The sequence below is a fragment of the Hyla sarda genome, chromosome 6 (assembly GCF_029499605.1).
Source record: "Hyla sarda isolate aHylSar1 chromosome 6, aHylSar1.hap1, whole genome shotgun sequence".
Lineage (NCBI taxonomy): Eukaryota > Metazoa > Chordata > Amphibia > Anura > Hylidae > Hyla > Hyla sarda.
This window is the reverse complement of record NC_079194.1, coordinates 245,461,563-245,478,976: the sequence shown is the minus strand read 5'-3', so window position 1 is coordinate 245,478,976 and position 17,414 is coordinate 245,461,563. Positions and strand designations below refer to the sequence as shown.

General features: G+C 42.3%; 1 protein-coding gene across 7 annotated transcripts in view; it reads left to right on the top strand.

Annotated features, from left to right (window-relative positions):
* Window positions 1-14,962, top strand: part of PKP3 (plakophilin 3) — a 161,563-nt gene extending 146,601 nt beyond the window's left edge. For all 7 annotated transcript variants that reach the window (XM_056526885.1, XM_056526883.1, XM_056526884.1 and 4 more), the window contains 12 exons: window positions 2,203-2,297; window positions 4,847-5,532; window positions 6,322-6,448; window positions 6,551-6,755; window positions 7,599-7,773; window positions 8,990-9,107; window positions 9,658-9,819; window positions 9,981-10,163; window positions 10,932-11,085; window positions 11,702-11,894; window positions 13,200-13,287; window positions 13,403-14,962. In XM_056526885.1, coding sequence (XP_056382860.1) covers window positions 4,877-5,532; window positions 6,322-6,448; window positions 6,551-6,755; window positions 7,599-7,773; window positions 8,990-9,107; window positions 9,658-9,819; window positions 9,981-10,163; window positions 10,932-11,085; window positions 11,702-11,894; window positions 13,200-13,287; window positions 13,403-13,438 — 2,097 coding nt within the window. In that variant the 5' untranslated portion in view covers window positions 2,203-2,297; window positions 4,847-4,876 and the 3' untranslated portion in view covers window positions 13,439-14,962. The remainder of the gene's footprint in view (window positions 1-2,202; window positions 2,298-4,846; window positions 5,533-6,321; window positions 6,449-6,550; window positions 6,756-7,598; window positions 7,774-8,989; window positions 9,108-9,657; window positions 9,820-9,980; window positions 10,164-10,931; window positions 11,086-11,701; window positions 11,895-13,199; window positions 13,288-13,402) is intronic.
* Window positions 14,963-17,414: the final 2,452 nt, after the last annotated feature.

The window sequence follows — 17,414 nt, the reverse complement described above, 5'->3', positions numbered from 1 at the left end:
CTATTACGAATCTACAACACACACCATGCCCTGACTGCTGCTGTAAGGACATGTTGGGTGTTGTAGTTTCCCAAAAGCTGAACAGATCCCAGGTTGGGGACAACAGTCTAAGTTAAACAGAAATACTATAGAGCACAAAGCTGCCATGTTCTTTATAATATTGTCCGTATCATTCATATTGGACTTCCTTTTGATGTCAGTAGGTTTGTTTTATGAAGGCACCTGACAGACGCCCGCATTTAAAGGGGAATCTCAGTCTCAAATATTAAGGCTGTTTAAGAGGGGAAAAAGCTTTTACACCCATAGCGACCTATCACTTACAGAGCACAGTTCAAGATACATGTCTATCAAGGTCAACCAATAAGGGAAAAGATGGATGAAGGAGGGGGAAACCATAGACAAGGATTCTATACTTCTACATATACATTTTGTTATTTTATTCTACAAATGTATCAAAGTCTGTCGAAGCCCTCAATTCTTTTTGCTATACAAGTCCCTGAGGTGCACTGTTTCACATAGTCACAGTTCTTATGGCAAAGAAGTCTTGTCGCCTCTGGAAATTAAACTCTTTTTCGCCAGGCTGAGGAAGTGCCCTTTTGTCTTCTAATGGGTTTTTACCTGGAATAGTTTTTATACTTAGAGTAGCTTCCACCATGTAAAACAAAAAAAAAAAATGTTTCTGTCCCTGCCTATTGCCCATCTATCCCTATCCCTAACCCTCTCTCTGCCTTTAAACATTTTTTTTTATTACCTTAGAAATGTCTTTTTGTCACTGATGCCTGCTGGGGGCTTACTTTCACCCTTAGCTCATCTATGCTGCGCTCCCGTCGGGAGCACGCATAAATGAGCGGCCAATAGTACGGCAGGCTGCTCCGGGTTCTCCTCCTCCCTGTTTAGCAGTGTAGTGTTATCCAGGGAAGAGGAGTATAGGAGCATTGCCCACCTGCCGTGCTATTCTACACCGCCGAGACCCGGGACCAAAACGAAATCTAATATGTGAAATAAGACCTCAGATCAGACTTTACCCATACAGTGTACAGTCCTGGAGCATCAGCACGGCATTGAGATTCAGTGCGCGCCCTGCCTCCAGACTGTACATGCCGGGGATGGCGGACTCGAGAGGCCAGTGAGCCAATGCACACAGCCCAGGCGTTCACAGCGCTGGCTCCCATCTGTCTGATTGACAGGCAGGGCGTGAGCGCATTTGGACCAAATGCCCGGCAGGGATCAGTCCGAATTCAGCTATGACATCACAGCAGGCTGCAGCCGGCCACTTGTAGGGAGAACCCCAGTGGCCGGATTTAAAGAGCAAAATAAAATAATTCAACCACAAAAAAATGTATAGAAGTATATTAGAGATATGTTGTAGTACATAAGTACTACAACATATCAACAACAGCAAAAAGTTGATGACAGTGCCCATTTAAATAAGTTGCCCATATCCCCCTTAAACGTTTCTTCACCAATGTTTAGTTGCATGCCTTTTTTTTTTTAAGCTCCAGACCATGCTTTCCATGAACCGGTGCCCAAAATTATAAAGCATATTATAGGTGGGGTTGTACCCCCCTGACCCTACCCAGCAAGTCCATGCCTGAATGTCATGTTTAAATACACAATAATATCCAGGTGACCTTAGAAGCAGCTGCCTGACATTGCATGCTATTCTGTAGTCTATGGTCTTCCAGTACACCCAGAGCCTTCTCTACCATTGACTTTCCCAATTTGCAGCCAGGTTATTAGTACCCTGTGCAGCTTTTATTTTACCCTCCAAATTGAGAGTCGAGATGTGATTGGTTGCTATCGGTAATTCCTAAAAATTACCAATAATAAAAATAGGCCAGGCTTTTTATACCACTTGTCATAGTCATTATTACAATTTGTATTGTATCCCAATTTTATTTGGTCTGTACTAGCACCATAAATATGTCTTGCATTAAAAAAAACTAGGTAAAGTTTCTAGGCATTATAAAGACTATTTGCAATTTTAACAAACATTTTATATAGCAGTGTCAAAGTAAAAAGATGTTTTTGAGTTACATTTCCATTTTTGTGCATAGGTTGCGTCTGGCATTTAATTAAATGGGGTGAGATGCAATACCAGACACAACCCATGGGCAACAGTGGTGCTGTTTCTATTCCCTAATCATAAGCTGTAGGTCTTTGATGGTTTGATAAGTTAATTTCTTTTCTTTATCTTCACAGAGAGTTACTCCTCCTCCTCTCGATCCCAGTACGGTACTGTGCCAAATACCTACAGCTCCCGCTCCCAGGTCCTCGGCAATGATCAAAGGATATCTGTAAGTAGCTGTTAAAGGAAGCCGGTGGGGTGGAGTGATATTACTGAACACTGTAAATACAACACAAGTATCCTGTAATATAGTTATAATCCAGTGCAAATACTATCTTTATTGCAATGTCCCCAGTCATGTCAGAACTCGTGTTACCACTTTAGAATAAAATGCCATTTTTTTCGGTAGCATTATACTCTCCAAGAATGCTTTCATAGAATTGAAAAGCATAGTATAATTCTAAGGGAATTTGAAAAAATGTAAAACAAAAATAGAGAAAAAAAAACACAGCCACACATCCACAATTTGAATTTATGCTGAGAAGCAAGTTGATCAAAATACTAACACTAACAGGTTGTTAATATACAATTTGGTCAAAAAGCACAAGCCCACTCGCCACTTCAAGGCTACCTATTTAGAGTGGCTCCCTAACCCAACATTGGCATAGCGCCCGGCGGCCACTGCCATCACAACACCATGCCTACATGGGGAGAGACCCGGTGGCCAGGCAGCCCCACTGCTGCCCGACCAAGCCCCTGGCTTTGGGTCACACCACCCCAAAGACAAAGCATCACAGTAACAATGAGCGCCGCAGTGCAACCACACCATGTGAATACCTACCAAGTGCTCCCTGCCTTGAAAAAAATACATTACCTTAAAGGGGTTTACAGGAATTGAAAGCTCAAAATAGATAAATTTTCACATTATGCTTTGCATCTTGCTGAAATGTAATATATATACACACATACATAAATAAATTAAAAAACCATATATCAATATTTCAATTTGCTAACAAGAAAAAAATAAAGGCTTCCTGTTTTCTAAGTTAAAGGGGTATTCCCGGTATTCTCTGTACAGCACCTGGCATTTTGTGCTGGGCTGCTGCTCCAGTCTCAAAAACCTCTATGTTTCTGGGACTGGAGACGTTACGTCACACCACGTCCCCTCTGATAGACACTCCCCCTTCCATTAACATGAATGGAGGGGACGGGTCCCCCGCAATCAGACATCCCCTATCCTTTGAATAGGGGATAAGAGGTCTATGGCCCTTTAATACCCCTTTAATTTCTCTGACAGATTCATCAGTATGTATATATTACAGAATTTATCTTTTTGTTTTGCCCTTTTTAGACTGGGTTCACACCAGTATTGCCTTTTCCATTATTCTGCTCTGTCTTTAAAGGAAAACAATAAAAAATTAACAGTGGATCTATTGCAAGTCAGACTCAAACAGCCCCAACAAACCTTATTGACTTTATTGGGGTCAGTTGAGTTTCCGGTATGGCCTTAAGCCATGTTTACACGGCGGAATGTCCACCGAAAAATTCCATAAGGACATCCTGCAAATTCAATTGCACATTAATTTCAATGGGGATGTCACTGTCCCATTCCCACAGCGGAATTTCCATGACAGACATTCTGCCGTGGAAATTCCGCATTCCACAAAATTATAAGACATGTCTTTAGATTTTGCGGAATTCCATTCAGAGCCCCATTGAAGTTAATGGCACTCTGAATTTGAGCAGAATCTGTGTTTTGAAAATGCATAAATTTCACAAAACTGTGAAAAACCTGTAGTCTGCTTTTCAGAATAGCAGAAATTCCGTCATGTGAATCTAATCTCAGAGGTACAACAAGCAACCTATCCTGTAGCATCCTGTTGCCATAGACTTGCATTGTGTAAAAAATCCAATCCTTTAGGGTTGTGTTTTTTCTTCTAATTGGACAGAAAAATGCAACAGTCTCTGTTTGTCTTTCTTGTAAAAAAAATAAAATAAAATGATCTTGACATAAGCATATAAAACAGACACCATGATGGAAATCCTATTGACACCATCTAGATCCATTAACTGATTGGATTGAACAAAGTGATGTTCGAGTAATAACCACTCACCTCCACCTTTGACTAATTCACCTGTGCAGTGACTTGTCCGCAACCTTCCTGGCTTGGAACAATATAGCACAATAAAAATGGAGTTGTCCAGCACCAGGCAGATACAGGAATGCACTTGCTTTATTACTATCCAAAATCCATGAAAATGCATAAGAGATACAGCAAAAACACTGCCGAATTTCGGACTATGTGTCCTTACTCATTGTTTGTACACACCATGACTAATATGACACACAGTCTGAAAAGCATTAGTAAAGTGCATTCCTATATCTGCCTGGTGCTGGACAACTTCCGTTCTTATGACATTAACTGATCCATTTCTCCTTTTTTTTTTGCTTGGTGTTTCCCTAAGTGGCCTTTTACCTGGGACGATTATCAGCCAGACAGGCCAAAAATTGCCCTGTGAAATAGGCTCAGCCAGTAAATGAGTAAATGCTTGTTTTTAGCCTTTTTGCAGGGTGTTGACCCTCACAGTAACCAAGACATGTATTGGGCTAGTTGAACTAGTGTCAATCTAAGTGCAGTCTGCCCATGTAACACCAAGCTTATGCTTTCTATGTGTTAAAATGAACTGAACTACAGTTCTCAAAATGCAGTTTTGCACATTGTACCAGTCATTATTGTTTCCGTATACAAACACTTATCTCTTGCTTGATTTTTGTAGTCTGCAAGATCTTCCACTGGGTACGGAACAATGGGAGGGATGCGTTCAGGCTACTCTTCCCGATCTGCTGTGGATGTTGGGGCAGCACAAAGAATCAGTGTACCTCCACCACAACAACAACAACAACAGCAACGTCAATACTCTACCTATCGTCCAACTTCCTACCATGAACGAGTGTATCCAAGCAAAAGGGAATATGATACTATGTCTTTAAGGTCTTTGCGTATTGGAGATGGTGACGAGAGATATGACCAGGGTTCTTCTTCTAATTCAGCCTTTTATACACGCCAAATGTCTTCTGCAAGTGCCGGGCCTGCACTACAAAGGTCTCTATCTGGAAATATTCTCCAAGATGGTGGCCCCACGTGGGTTGAACGAGCAGAGGTGGCACAGACTCGCACAATCCGAGCACCTGCAATGCGTACCTTACAACGCTTTCAAAGTTCCAACCGTGCCCGCGTGGCATCTGGTTCTTATGGCACTTTGGCTTCCGTTACCCCACAGCAAGTTCAGCAGCAACAAAATGTTGTAGGCTCCAGTTATGTAACCAATGTCATGGAACAAACCTCTCGAGCTCCTTCCGTGCGCAGCCTGGGAGAGTCTATGCACCAAGTGCAAGAAATAAGGGGCATGGATGTCTTTGATGGAAACAAGAGTTTGATGAGTCAGCATTCTTTTACAAGCGGGTAAGTCGTTGACAAAATCTGTATTACAGTCCAAATGCAAATTATTGGTTCAAAGGGCTTTGTAGGAGGTCGGAAAAAGATAGCTCTTTTTTGTTTCAGAAACAGTCCAACTTTTCTCTATGGGATGCGTTTAGTATTTCTGCTCTGCCTGTTCCACTAGAGTGATGCTATTGATGATCATATATAAAGCAAGCCCCAGGGCCATGGCCCGGGGTATAAACCCCTATTGAGAAGCTCCTAAAACTTAACTTTTACTGTGTACAGTTAAAATGGTAATCCCAACAAACAATAAGGTTAAAACTGATAACTGATCACCTGATCACTCTGGTATTACTTAAAATACAACACTATTGCCGCTGAGGCGGCAATGGTGTTGTATTGTAAGTGATACCAGAGTGATCGGGTGTTCAGTGGCCACTGCAGGGCTGCATAATTTTATTTGGAGAGTGTTCTCTCTAATATGTTGTATTTACCATAAAATCACCTGGTTATCAGTTTTAACCTTATTGTTTGTTGGGATTACCATTTTAACTGTACACAGTAAAAGTTAAGTTTTAGGGGTTGCTCAACAGAGGTTTATACCCCGGGCCACGGCCCTTGGATTTGGCATTATAGGTTAATTGGCCCATTACTGCCCTTGGGTAGTTTGCAATAGAGTGCTATCGATGGTTGGCACATAATAATGACTTCAAAGGGTCACATTGTTTGGTTGTATCCACTGAAGACCAATATCGGTGTTGGCCCATAACTATATGTAGTGTAATAAAAGCAATCTGTTTTGATACTCAGGTTTGATGACATGAACATGCCAACTGCTGTGAAATATCTGGTGGCTGATGATGACCCAAGCCTACAGGTCATTGGAGCAGCTTACATACAGCACCGATGCTACAGTGATGCAGAAGCCAAAAAGCAGGTGAGCCATAGCTTGGAATGTGGGAGTCTATAACACCATGGCTGTCGTCCATACAATCCTTTCTTGGCTCCATCGATAACTTTTCACGCTATACATTTCCAGGCTCGAAGCTTGCAAGCTATACCACGACTAGTGAAGCTTTTTAATAGCTCCAACCAAGAGGTACAGCGTCATGCCACTGGAGCCATGCGGAACCTTATCTATGACAGCGCTGATAATAAGATCGCCCTTGTGGAAGAAAATGGTGTGCAAGAGCTGCTACGAACACTGAGAGAACCAGACGATGAACTGAGGAAAAACGTAACAGGTACCGTCTATGGACTTTTAACAAAATTTTAGACATCTATGTTTGCAATGCGCATTTTTCATTCTCTGTTATGGCATATAGGCTTCGGGGGAAAAAAAGGGAATATATGGTTCTGGTTGGGAATGATTTAGTATTAGTTTTCTTCAAGTAACAACTCCAAGTAGTGACACCAAAGCCTGACCCATTTATTTAGGATCAAACATTGCATTTACATCAGTGATAAGACTTCTTGCTTTTAAAGGGGTACTCTGCCCCTAGACATCTTATCCCCTATCCACAGGATAGGGGATAAGATGTCTGATTTTGGGGGTCCCACCACTGTGAACCCCCCCGCGATCTCTACTGTAGCACCCTGTCATCTGGTGCACGGAGCGAGCTTCGCTCAGTGCCTGATGACTAGTGATGCAGGGGCCGGAGGATCGTGACATCACAGCCCCTCATGATGCCCTGTCCCGCCCCCTTAATGCAAGTCTATGGGAGGGGGCGTGGTGTTCACCACGCCCCCTCCCATAGACCTACATTAAGGGGGCGGGGTGTGACATCTTATCCCCTATCCTTTGGATAGGGGATAAGATATCTAGGGGTGGAATACCCCTTTAAGTAGTTACCTTACACTACCAACGAGTTGAATGGCATACTGAGCCAACTTATGTGGCATGGGCACATAGAACAGTGTATATATATGAAAACATTTTAAAAAATGGACACGGTCTAGACATGTGAATAACTAATAGATATTTAAATACTCTCCAAATATATGTATGGTGCCCCTTCTGTGTGAAATAGGAAAGGCCATGCGAAAGTAGATCTAGCAAAATGCAAGTTTATTATTTTTTTTTTCAGGAATTTTGTGGAATTTGTCATCAAGTGATAACTTGAAATCTAGGCTGGCACGGGATACTCTGGAGCCCTTAACTGCCCGTGTGCTGGCTCCACTATCTGGTTCTTCAGGATCTGCTCTTATCCAACAGAATGCATCAGAAGCTGAAATATTTTACAATGCTACTGGCTTCCTCAGGTAAAATATATGCAAAGCTGTGCGAAGGCTATTTTTACGTCTGCATTAGACTCTTTCAAACCTTCTTTTCAGACTTTATAAGATTTTATATATAATTCAAAAATAGTGATGAATGTAGTGATATTTTTCCCTTAAAAAGGAATCTGTCAGCTCTAGATCATGCTCAGAGCTGCAGACATGGGCCAGATAGCTGATAGAAAGATAAAACTAATGATATCTGCCTCTTTGCCAATGGCTGTTTGTAAAGTTATAAAATAATGTTTTACTTCCAAGCTCAAGCGTCCTATAGGCCAGGATGAGCTACAGGATGCACAGATGCAGGAGGTTTCTAGTTCCAAGCTACAAATACAAATTGTGAATAGGTGCAGGATTTTAAACCAGGTCTCAGCTTCCAGCTGACTATCTGTCAAGTAGGGACAGGGGGTTGGCCTCCAGTTCCCAGCACTTGAGGGGCTTGGGAACTCCTCTTTGACACTTGGAACCAGACAATAAAAGCATTTTTTTTGTTATGAAAGAACAAAGAGATATCTTAGCTATCAGCTAACAGCTATCTAATAATGGCAGCAGTTAGGAAGGTTTATTGCAGCGCACATTAAGTCCATTAAAGGGGTATTCCAGGAAAAAACTTATATATATAATATATATCTCTCTCTCAACTGGCTCCAGAAAGTTAAACAGATTCGTAACTTACTTCTATTAAAAAATCTTAATCCTTTCAGTACTTATGACCTTCTGAAGTTAAGGTTGTTCTTTTCTGTCTCAGTCCTCTCTGATGACACCTGTCTCGGGAAACGCCCAGTTTAGAAGGTTTTCTATGGGGATTTGCTTCTAAACTGGGCGTTTCCCGAGACAGGTGTCATCAGAGAGGACTGAGACAGAAAAGAACAACCTTAACTTCAGAAGGTCATAAGTACTGAAAGGATTAAGATTTTTTAATAGAAGTAATTTACAAATCTGTTTAACTTTCTGGAGCCAGTTGATATATAAAAAAAAGTTTTTTCCTGGAATACCCCTTTAAACTTCTATTGGATCTGGTGTGGAATGGCTGTGGCACTACAATGTGTTGCTCATTATAAACAGAGGTGAACAGAGCCCTTACATTTTTTTTCTTAGTTGCAGATAAAAGGATGATGGGAGGTTGGGTACGGTGCAAGCTTAGCATATTGTATATATATAATATATTGATTTGTCAGTGTCATCTGTTTTTCCCATGTAGGAACCTGAGTTCCGCTAGTGAGGACACACGTCAGAAAATGCGTGACTCCAATGGTCTGCTGGAAGCCTTGGTTGGCTACACAAATCAGGCATTACAGACTGGAAAATGTGAAGACAAGGTGAGAAGCGTCCACTGTGAGGTAGTCTGTAAGGTTGTGTCTGAAAGAGTGTCCAGGAGTATCATTCCTTTCACACCTTAAAGGGGTACTCCGGTGGAAAACAATTTTTTTTTTTTTAAATAGGCTCCAGAAAGTTAAACAGATTTGTAAATTGTTTAGTAGTCTCTGCTGACACCTCTGTTTATGTCAGGAACTGTCCAGAGTAGGAGCAAATCCCCATATCAAACATCTCCTGTTCCTGACATGGACAGAGGTGTCAGCAGAGAGCACCGTGGTCAGACAGAAAAGAACAACTCAACTTAATTTGTAGTATACAGCAGCTGATACGTACTGGAAGAATTTGAATTTTAGATAAAAAAAAAGAAAAGAAATAATTTACAAATCTGTTTAACTTTCTGGGACCAGCTCATTTGAAAAAAATAGTTTTCCACTGGAGTACCCCTTTGGGGGAACTCTCTACATGGACCACTTGGACCCAAGATAAAAGATTGGCATTGGCAGTATATACAACCTTTGGAGAGGCGTTATGATATTTTCATCTGTGTTCTAGAGTGTGGAAAATGCAGTGTGTGTACTGAGGAACCTGTCCTACCGACTTTATGATGAAATGCCACCATCTTATCTGCAAAGGCTAGAAGGAAGCCAGCGGGGACGGATTACAGCTGGAGACGCTGTGGGCTGTTTTACCCCTCAGAGTCGCAAACTTAAAGAGGTAAATTGGTAAAGTTCACTAGATTGAAACTGTGATTGTAACTATTACTTTATTTCCTTTATATAGTGGCACTATAAGAAGACTGCTAAGATTGTGACTGTTTAGAATTTGTATACGATTGTTGCATAGCCATAAGGTATACTTTATTTCTCCTCAAACAGCAGCAGGGTACAGACCTTGCAACCTTTGCAGAGATCTCTAGGGATCCAAAGGGAATGGAGATACTGTGGCACCCACAGATAGTCAACCTGTACAACCGGCTACTGCAGCAGTGTGAACTGAACCGGCACACCACAGAAGCAGCCGCGGGGGCCCTACAGAACATCACTGCTGGAGACCGCAGGGTATGTAGCTCATATTACTATTGAGGTGGAAACATGGCTACTTTCTTCTAAAAAACCGTGCCACACTTGTTCATGAGTTATCTGGGTTTTCCACCTCTCCTCCATCAAAGCAACCATACTTCTCTATTTCTGGGCAAAGCCTTTTAAACAAAAATGTTTATCTGACCATATGATGTAATGCATAGAAAAGAGACCCCTGTTGTTTTCTCTTCATTGTTCAATTTCAATAGTTTCCCAAATTGCATCCTGTCACTTTCATGATTCCAGGTCCCAAAAACCAACCTATTAACTGGAGACCTTTTGGGTCTCCTGAATCCTGGATCTGATTGTTTTTGTGGTGCCGTTTAGCAGGTTTGGGCAACTTGAATCAGTTCTAACTCTAAAGCAGTCCACACACCTTTAGGGGCTCATCACCTAAAGTGTATGGAACCTCAATGAACCTCTGTATGCTGCCAAACAGAGGTATACAGGGACATTTCCATAAGACCTGTATATGAAAACCAGCTATACATTGTAAATCGACACATAATGCCGTCACGTACAATCTCTGGATGTACATGAGTCCTAGATAACTTGCAGTCTAGACTGTGCCTGGAGTGGGGGGGGGGGGGGGTGTAGAGTCAGGGAAGCAGTCAGTAGATGGCATTCTTATGTATTTATCCACCTTAAAAGGGTACAAACACAAGAGAAGAACCCTGTACCAATTGTTCTCCTTGGAAGCGGTGTTCAGTGCATTCTTGGTTAAAAGTGCATTTTGTCTTTTTACAGTGGGCGGCTGTTCTGAGCCAGGTGGCATTGGAACAGGAACGCATTTTAAACCCGGTTTTGGATCGCTTGAGGACTGCAGATCACAGCCAACTACGTTCCCTGACAGGCCTTATCCGCAACCTGTCTAGACACGCTAAAAACAAGGATGAGATGTGTGAGTATTCAATATATGACACTCCCTAGGCTTTCCCTTGTTTTAGCTATAGTATTTTCCCTAGGGTTATGTTCACACGTGTCCGATTTGCATATTGCAAATCTAATGCATATTTTACTCAAGATCTGTGGCAAATGTCTGAGGCTAAGAGCCCTATTAGATGGCCCAGTGCTTATAGATTAGAGCTTGTTTACAGAGAATGCACTCAGTTGGAGCATCGTGCGAGTTTGGGCATCAGAAACGATTGCTAGACTGCCCCTGTGACCCTTTGCTGCCATCATTCGGTGGCGCACATCCCCTTTTACATGTGAAGCTGAGTGATGAAGAAGTGATTGTTTTTTTTTTTTGACTCATGTAAAAAAAAAAAAAAAAAAAATCATCAACTTTTGCTCATTCATTACAAAGGGCAATGTTAGCCTCTTCAACCAATAATCCACCTTGGGTGTTGCACTAGATCTACATAAAGATTAGCCCAATTTCCATAGTCCTTGGCTTTTCCATGCAACACTTATGTTGCAGAAACCCCATTTACATGTATGTAATAGAGCTTGTCATCGGACCCTAAGGGTATTTGTTTGTGTCTAACTATGATCTTTTTCCTTTCTTGATGCCTTAGCCACCAAACTTGTGAGCCACCTTCTCGAGAAGCTTCCTGGTGAGAGCACAGACAAGAGCCCTCCTGCTGAGGTCATAGTGAACATAATCGCTGTGCTCAATAACCTTACTGTAGCTGGACCCCTGGCGGCCCGAGATATTGTATACTTCAATGGGCTGAACAAATTGATGTACATAAAGAAGAAGCGAGATGGGTATGTTGGAGCCAACAGATTTTTATAGCACGTTTTTATTTTGTTTTTTTTATAGTTCTAGTGGGTAGACAGAGGTTTTATTATGTAGTGTTATGTAAAATGGATATGAATAACTAGAAGGATCATAAGGACAGTGTTCCTTGCACCACAAATTAGACTTCTCATTCTGGCTGACACCAAGGCTTCATCGAGCCTGTACAGAAGATACACCAAGGCCTCATCGAAAATACAACAAGGCCTCATCGAGCCTGTACAGAAGATACACCAAGGCCTCATCAAAAATACAACAAGGCCTCATCGAGCCTGTACAGAAGATACACCAAAGCCTCATCGACAATACAACAAGGCCTCATCGAGCCTGTACAGAAGATACACCAAGGCCTCATCGAAAATACAACAAGGCCTCATCGAAAATACAACAAGGCCTCATCGAGCCTGTACAGAAGATACACCAAGGCCTCATCAAAAATACAACAAGGCCTCATCGAGCCTGTACAGAAGATACACAAAAGGCCTCATTGAAAATACAACAAGGCCTCATCGAGCCTAAACAGAAGATACACCAAAGCCTCATCGAAAATACAACAAGGCCTCATGGAGCCTGTACAGAAGATACACAAAAGGCCTCATTGAAAATACAACAAGGCCTCATCGAGCCTAAACAGAAGATACACCAAGACCTCATCAAGCCTGTACAGAAGCACATGAAGTCTCCATGGTGTTTTACAATACGGGTTCTAAATGTGTTATAGTTGTTTTTTTGTTTTTGTTTTTTTTACCTACTGGGCTTATACAGAATCGGAATGAAAATGGAGGCATAAAAAACAATAAGAAAAAACGAAATGATCCAGCACTTTAAGAAACTGCAGCTTTATTGTTGGATCCTCTTTTTAAAAACAGCATGGAACAGCTTTTGAGCATGCGCTCGAAACGCGTCAAGATGTGTCAGTCTTTGTGAAGTGTTGAAGTTGTTCCATGCTGTTTTTAAAGAGGATCCAACAATATAGCTGCAGTTTCTTCAAGTGCTGGATCATCTTGTTTTTTCTTATGTTTTGCTCACGGAGGGTCTGAGTGGGGATCCGTACACGAGAGTTAGCAGGTGAGCTGGACTTTCCTTGAATTTTCAGGCATAAAAAAAACACATCAGGGCCCCAAAATCTCAGGTCGTATTTTATGCTCAGACAACTAAAAGGTTGTACACCTAGTAATTCACAGTCTGGATTATGTGAAATTCATTTTTTTTGGTTTTACACTTTTTTTACGCTTTTGTAGTAGATCTCAGATTGACTTCTCCCTTCTCTCCAGCCCAGACAGTGAGAAGTCTTCCCGGGCTGCTTCCAGTCTTCTAACAAATATGTGGCAGTACAGCAAGCTGCATCGGGACTTTAAGGCAGTAAGCAATCTTATTATTTACTTGTCATTCAGGTCGTATCGCAGCAATAACTACGGTACTAAACCGAGCCAATGCCAAATGTGCCATCGCTCAACGTCTTGTTCTTCTTTCACAGAAGGGATACCGGAAGGAAGACTTCCTTAGCCCATGAGGTGTTCTCCGCCAACACTAGTGCCTACTTCCTTCTCCTCAGAAGATCACTGAGATAGCACTGAATCACTGAGTACTTCCCCTACCACGCGTACATATTGGCACTCTAAGTACAACAAAGCAGTGTTTGTGGGGGCAGTGAATGTATCTAGATAGGGGGTAAATAAAAGTAAAACAATAGGTAGTTAAGTGCATTAGTATGCTTTTATTTTGTATAAAAAAAAATTAAAAAATTAAACAAATGAAAATGAATGTATGTAAAAGATAGACATGACCTTTTGGGTGTGTTCGGGTTTGTATATTTAATATAGGTATGTGAACACGTACTATTGAGCAGTAACTCCTTTAGCTAATGTGGAACTCACAAACTCCAACTCAATGCTTGCTGATCTATAGTTTTCTTTATGTAACTATCTGTGCCTCAGGGCTAGACAAGACCAGCTTTCCTGACATGTCTGATTTAGTAAATATATGTATTCCCCATTAAAAAAAATAAAAAAATTATCCTTGTTACCCCCCCCTGGAAAAGTATGAATTGATTAACAACTTTCCTACTGTTAGGTGGGTCCCTATACACTGACACTGTCCAATCAGTGTTGATCGAGTGTACAGACTCACCCTATAGACGAGGAGAATGGTGATGCCCAGTTGTCAACTTATTCATACATTTCCTAGAGGAATAGGGGAGGAATGTCACAATGCAGTATTCTAAGAAAAGATGCTCTACAATTGCTTCTTAGACATATCGGGATAGATGATAGATCTGATGTTAAGACAGTGTCCTGCTGAAATAAATAATAAAAAAAATCAGGTTAATATAAGTCCTTGAGTTGACCTCTTAAACTCTGGTCAGTTAGCTGCTTTTTTTAGTTACATATGGTTCTAGGGAAAGCCAAATAAACATGGGTTATATCCAGGGGTCAAGTCCTGGGGAAAAAAAGTGTGGGAACTAGCCCAAGATTTCCACTCAAGGGCTGATCCTGCTAATGGGAACGGTGTTCCTGCTGTGGAAAAAGGGCAGGAACTTAGTTCCCACGCGTCCCTGCAGGACTTGAGCCCTGGTCATATCCTGGCAAATCTAGACTTACATTGACTAGTAAAGTTGGTTGACAACCATGTGAAATGTAACGGAGGCCAAATTGGTTGTCACTTATCTTGCCCAGCACTGCATATTAATGCTTTTTAATGCCCTGGAAGTTGTTTCCAGGATCCATGTGCCTCCTATCTTCTTGATAATATTTTAAGTAAATACTATAAAATGCTCAGGTGGGTGCGGGCAATAAATTCCCAGGATGAATGTTGGTAGATGTGTGTATGGCGTGGGCGGCTGTGGGTAGATTGAGTGCCATTGCAAATGAGGATATATTGTGTAGTTTCTTTTGCTGTTTTTTTTTTTTTTTTTTTTTATGTCAGGAGTGAGTTCTTGGTCGTTCTTACATCCTTGACTTGCTCCGATGTGCCTTATTGCTTTCTGCAGCATCCTTGTAAAATACAGCACAGTGTTCCGGTAAACAATAAAAATTTTGAGTTCTATAGATGATGCGTTGTGTATTTTTTGATTTCACCTTCAAGGGTTAAGTGTGGGAACTCAATGAAAGATACGGCCTCACATTCCTGGGTGGAGGTGGAATCTTCTCACAGATACTGTTGCCTTGCTGAGGCCTGTCTTATGACAGGATTCCCGGAGGTGAAGACTGCATTGCACACATGCGCTCTCTGCAGATATTTAATGTGTGCAGATCAGGGGCTAAAGAATCATCTGTTTGCTTGCTCGCAGACAGCCTGTCTATATCTAAAGTAGGCCTAAAAATAGTGTAAAGAGCCTAAAAGCAAAGACAACATTCCCCTGACTGAAATCCTGATGACAAGTTAGAAGGGAATCTGACAGCAGATTTATGAAGCCTGAATCTCGGGCAGCATCAAATCCTGACAAGGTCCTTAACCAATTAAGGACCAGGGGCATACTCTTACGTCCTAACACCCTGGTACTTAAGGACCTAGGACGTAAATGTACGCCCGTGGGAATTTTGGTCCCTGCCGCGTGCAGGGACTGGAGACTGGGGTGACGGCTGATATCGACCAGGGGGGTCATCAGCTGCACCACCCCCCCCACCCCCCCCCCCACCCCATGTCGGCAATCACCAGTGAATTCACACCGGCGATTTGCGACAATTACGGGTCATATGGGTCTATTGTGAACCGGTGACCCAGAATATAAGGGGGATCGGGGTTGTCCACTTACCCATCAGCGGCGGTAGCGAACGGCGGCGGTGATCGGCAGCAGAAGAGGACGGCAATGCGGCTCCCTGAATCCTATGGAAGCTGGTGAGTTGCCTAGCAACATCTGGAGGGCTACAATTTGAGACCACTGTACAGTGGTCTCTAAACTGTAGTCCTCCAGATGTTGCAAAACTACAACTCCCAGCATGCCCAGACAGCTGTTTGCTGTGTGGGCATGCTGGGATTTGCAGTTTTGCAACAGCTGGAGGGTCACAGTTTGGAGATCACTGTGTGCAGTGGTCTCTAAACTGTAGCCCTCCTGATGTTGCAAAACTTCAAATTTCAGCATGCCCAAACAGCAAACCACTGTCTCAGCATGCTGGGAGTTGTAGTTGCGTACCTCCAGCTGTTGCAAAAGTACAACTCCCAGCATGCATGGTCTGTCAGGACATTCTGGGAGTTGTAGTTTTGAAAAAGCTGGAGGCTTGCCCCCCATGTTAATGTACAGGGTACATTCACACTGGCGGTTTACAGTTATTTTCCTGCTTTAAGTTTGAGCTGCGGTGAAAAATTTGCCTCAGCTCAAACTTAAAGCAGGAAACTCACTGAAAATCTTCGCCTGTGTGAATGTACCCTAAAAACACTACACTACACTACCACAAAATAAAGGGTAAAACACTACATATACACCCCTTACACGCCTTCCCCCCCCCCCCCCAATAAAAAAAGAAAAACATATTGTACGGCAGTGTTTCCAAAACGGAGCCTCCAGTTGTTGCAAAACAACAACTCCCAGCATTTCCGGACAGCCACTGACTGTCCAGGCATGCTGGTAGTTTAGCAACAGCTGAAGGCACCCTGTTTGGGAATCACTGGCGTGGAATACCCCTATGTCCACCCCTATGCAATCCCTAATTTGCACATGACGCTCTCTCACTTCGGAGCCCTGTCGTATTTCAAGGAAACAGTGTAGGGCCACATATGGGGTGTTTCCGTACTCGGGAGAAATTGCACTACAAATTTTGGGGGGTTTGTTCTCCTTTTACCCCTTATGAAAAGGAAAAGATGGGGGCTACACCAGCCTGTTAGTGTAAAACATTTTTTTTTAAATTACACTAACATGCTGGTGTTGCCCTATACTTTTTACTTTTAAAGACCCCCAAAATTTGTAACGCAATTTCTCCTGAGTACGTAAATACACCATATGTGGGCGTAAAATGTTCTGTGTGCGCACAACAAGGCTCAGGAGTGAGTGCGCACTATGTATATTTGAAGCCTAAATTGGTGATTTGCATATGGGTGGCGGATTTTACAGCGGTTCTGACATAAACGCAAAAAAATAAATACCCACATGTGACCCCATTTTGGAAACTACACCCCTCACGGAACGTAACAAGGAGTATATTGAGCCTTAACACCCCACAGGTGTTTGACGAATTTTCATTAAAGTTGGATGGGAAAATGAAAAAAAAAATGTTTTTCACTAAAATGCTGGTGTTACCCTACATTTTTCATTTTCACAAGGGAAAAACAGGAAAAAAGCCCCCCAAAATTTGTAGCCCTATTTCTCCTGAGTAAGAACATACCCCATATGTGGATGTAAAGTGCTCTGCTGGCGCACTATAATGCTCAGAAGAGAGTGAGCTCCATTGGGTTTTTGAAGAGAAAATTTGTCCAGATTTGAAGGCCACGTGTGTTTACAAAGCCCCATAGTGCCAGAACAATGGACCCCCCCCCCCACATGTGACCCCATTTTG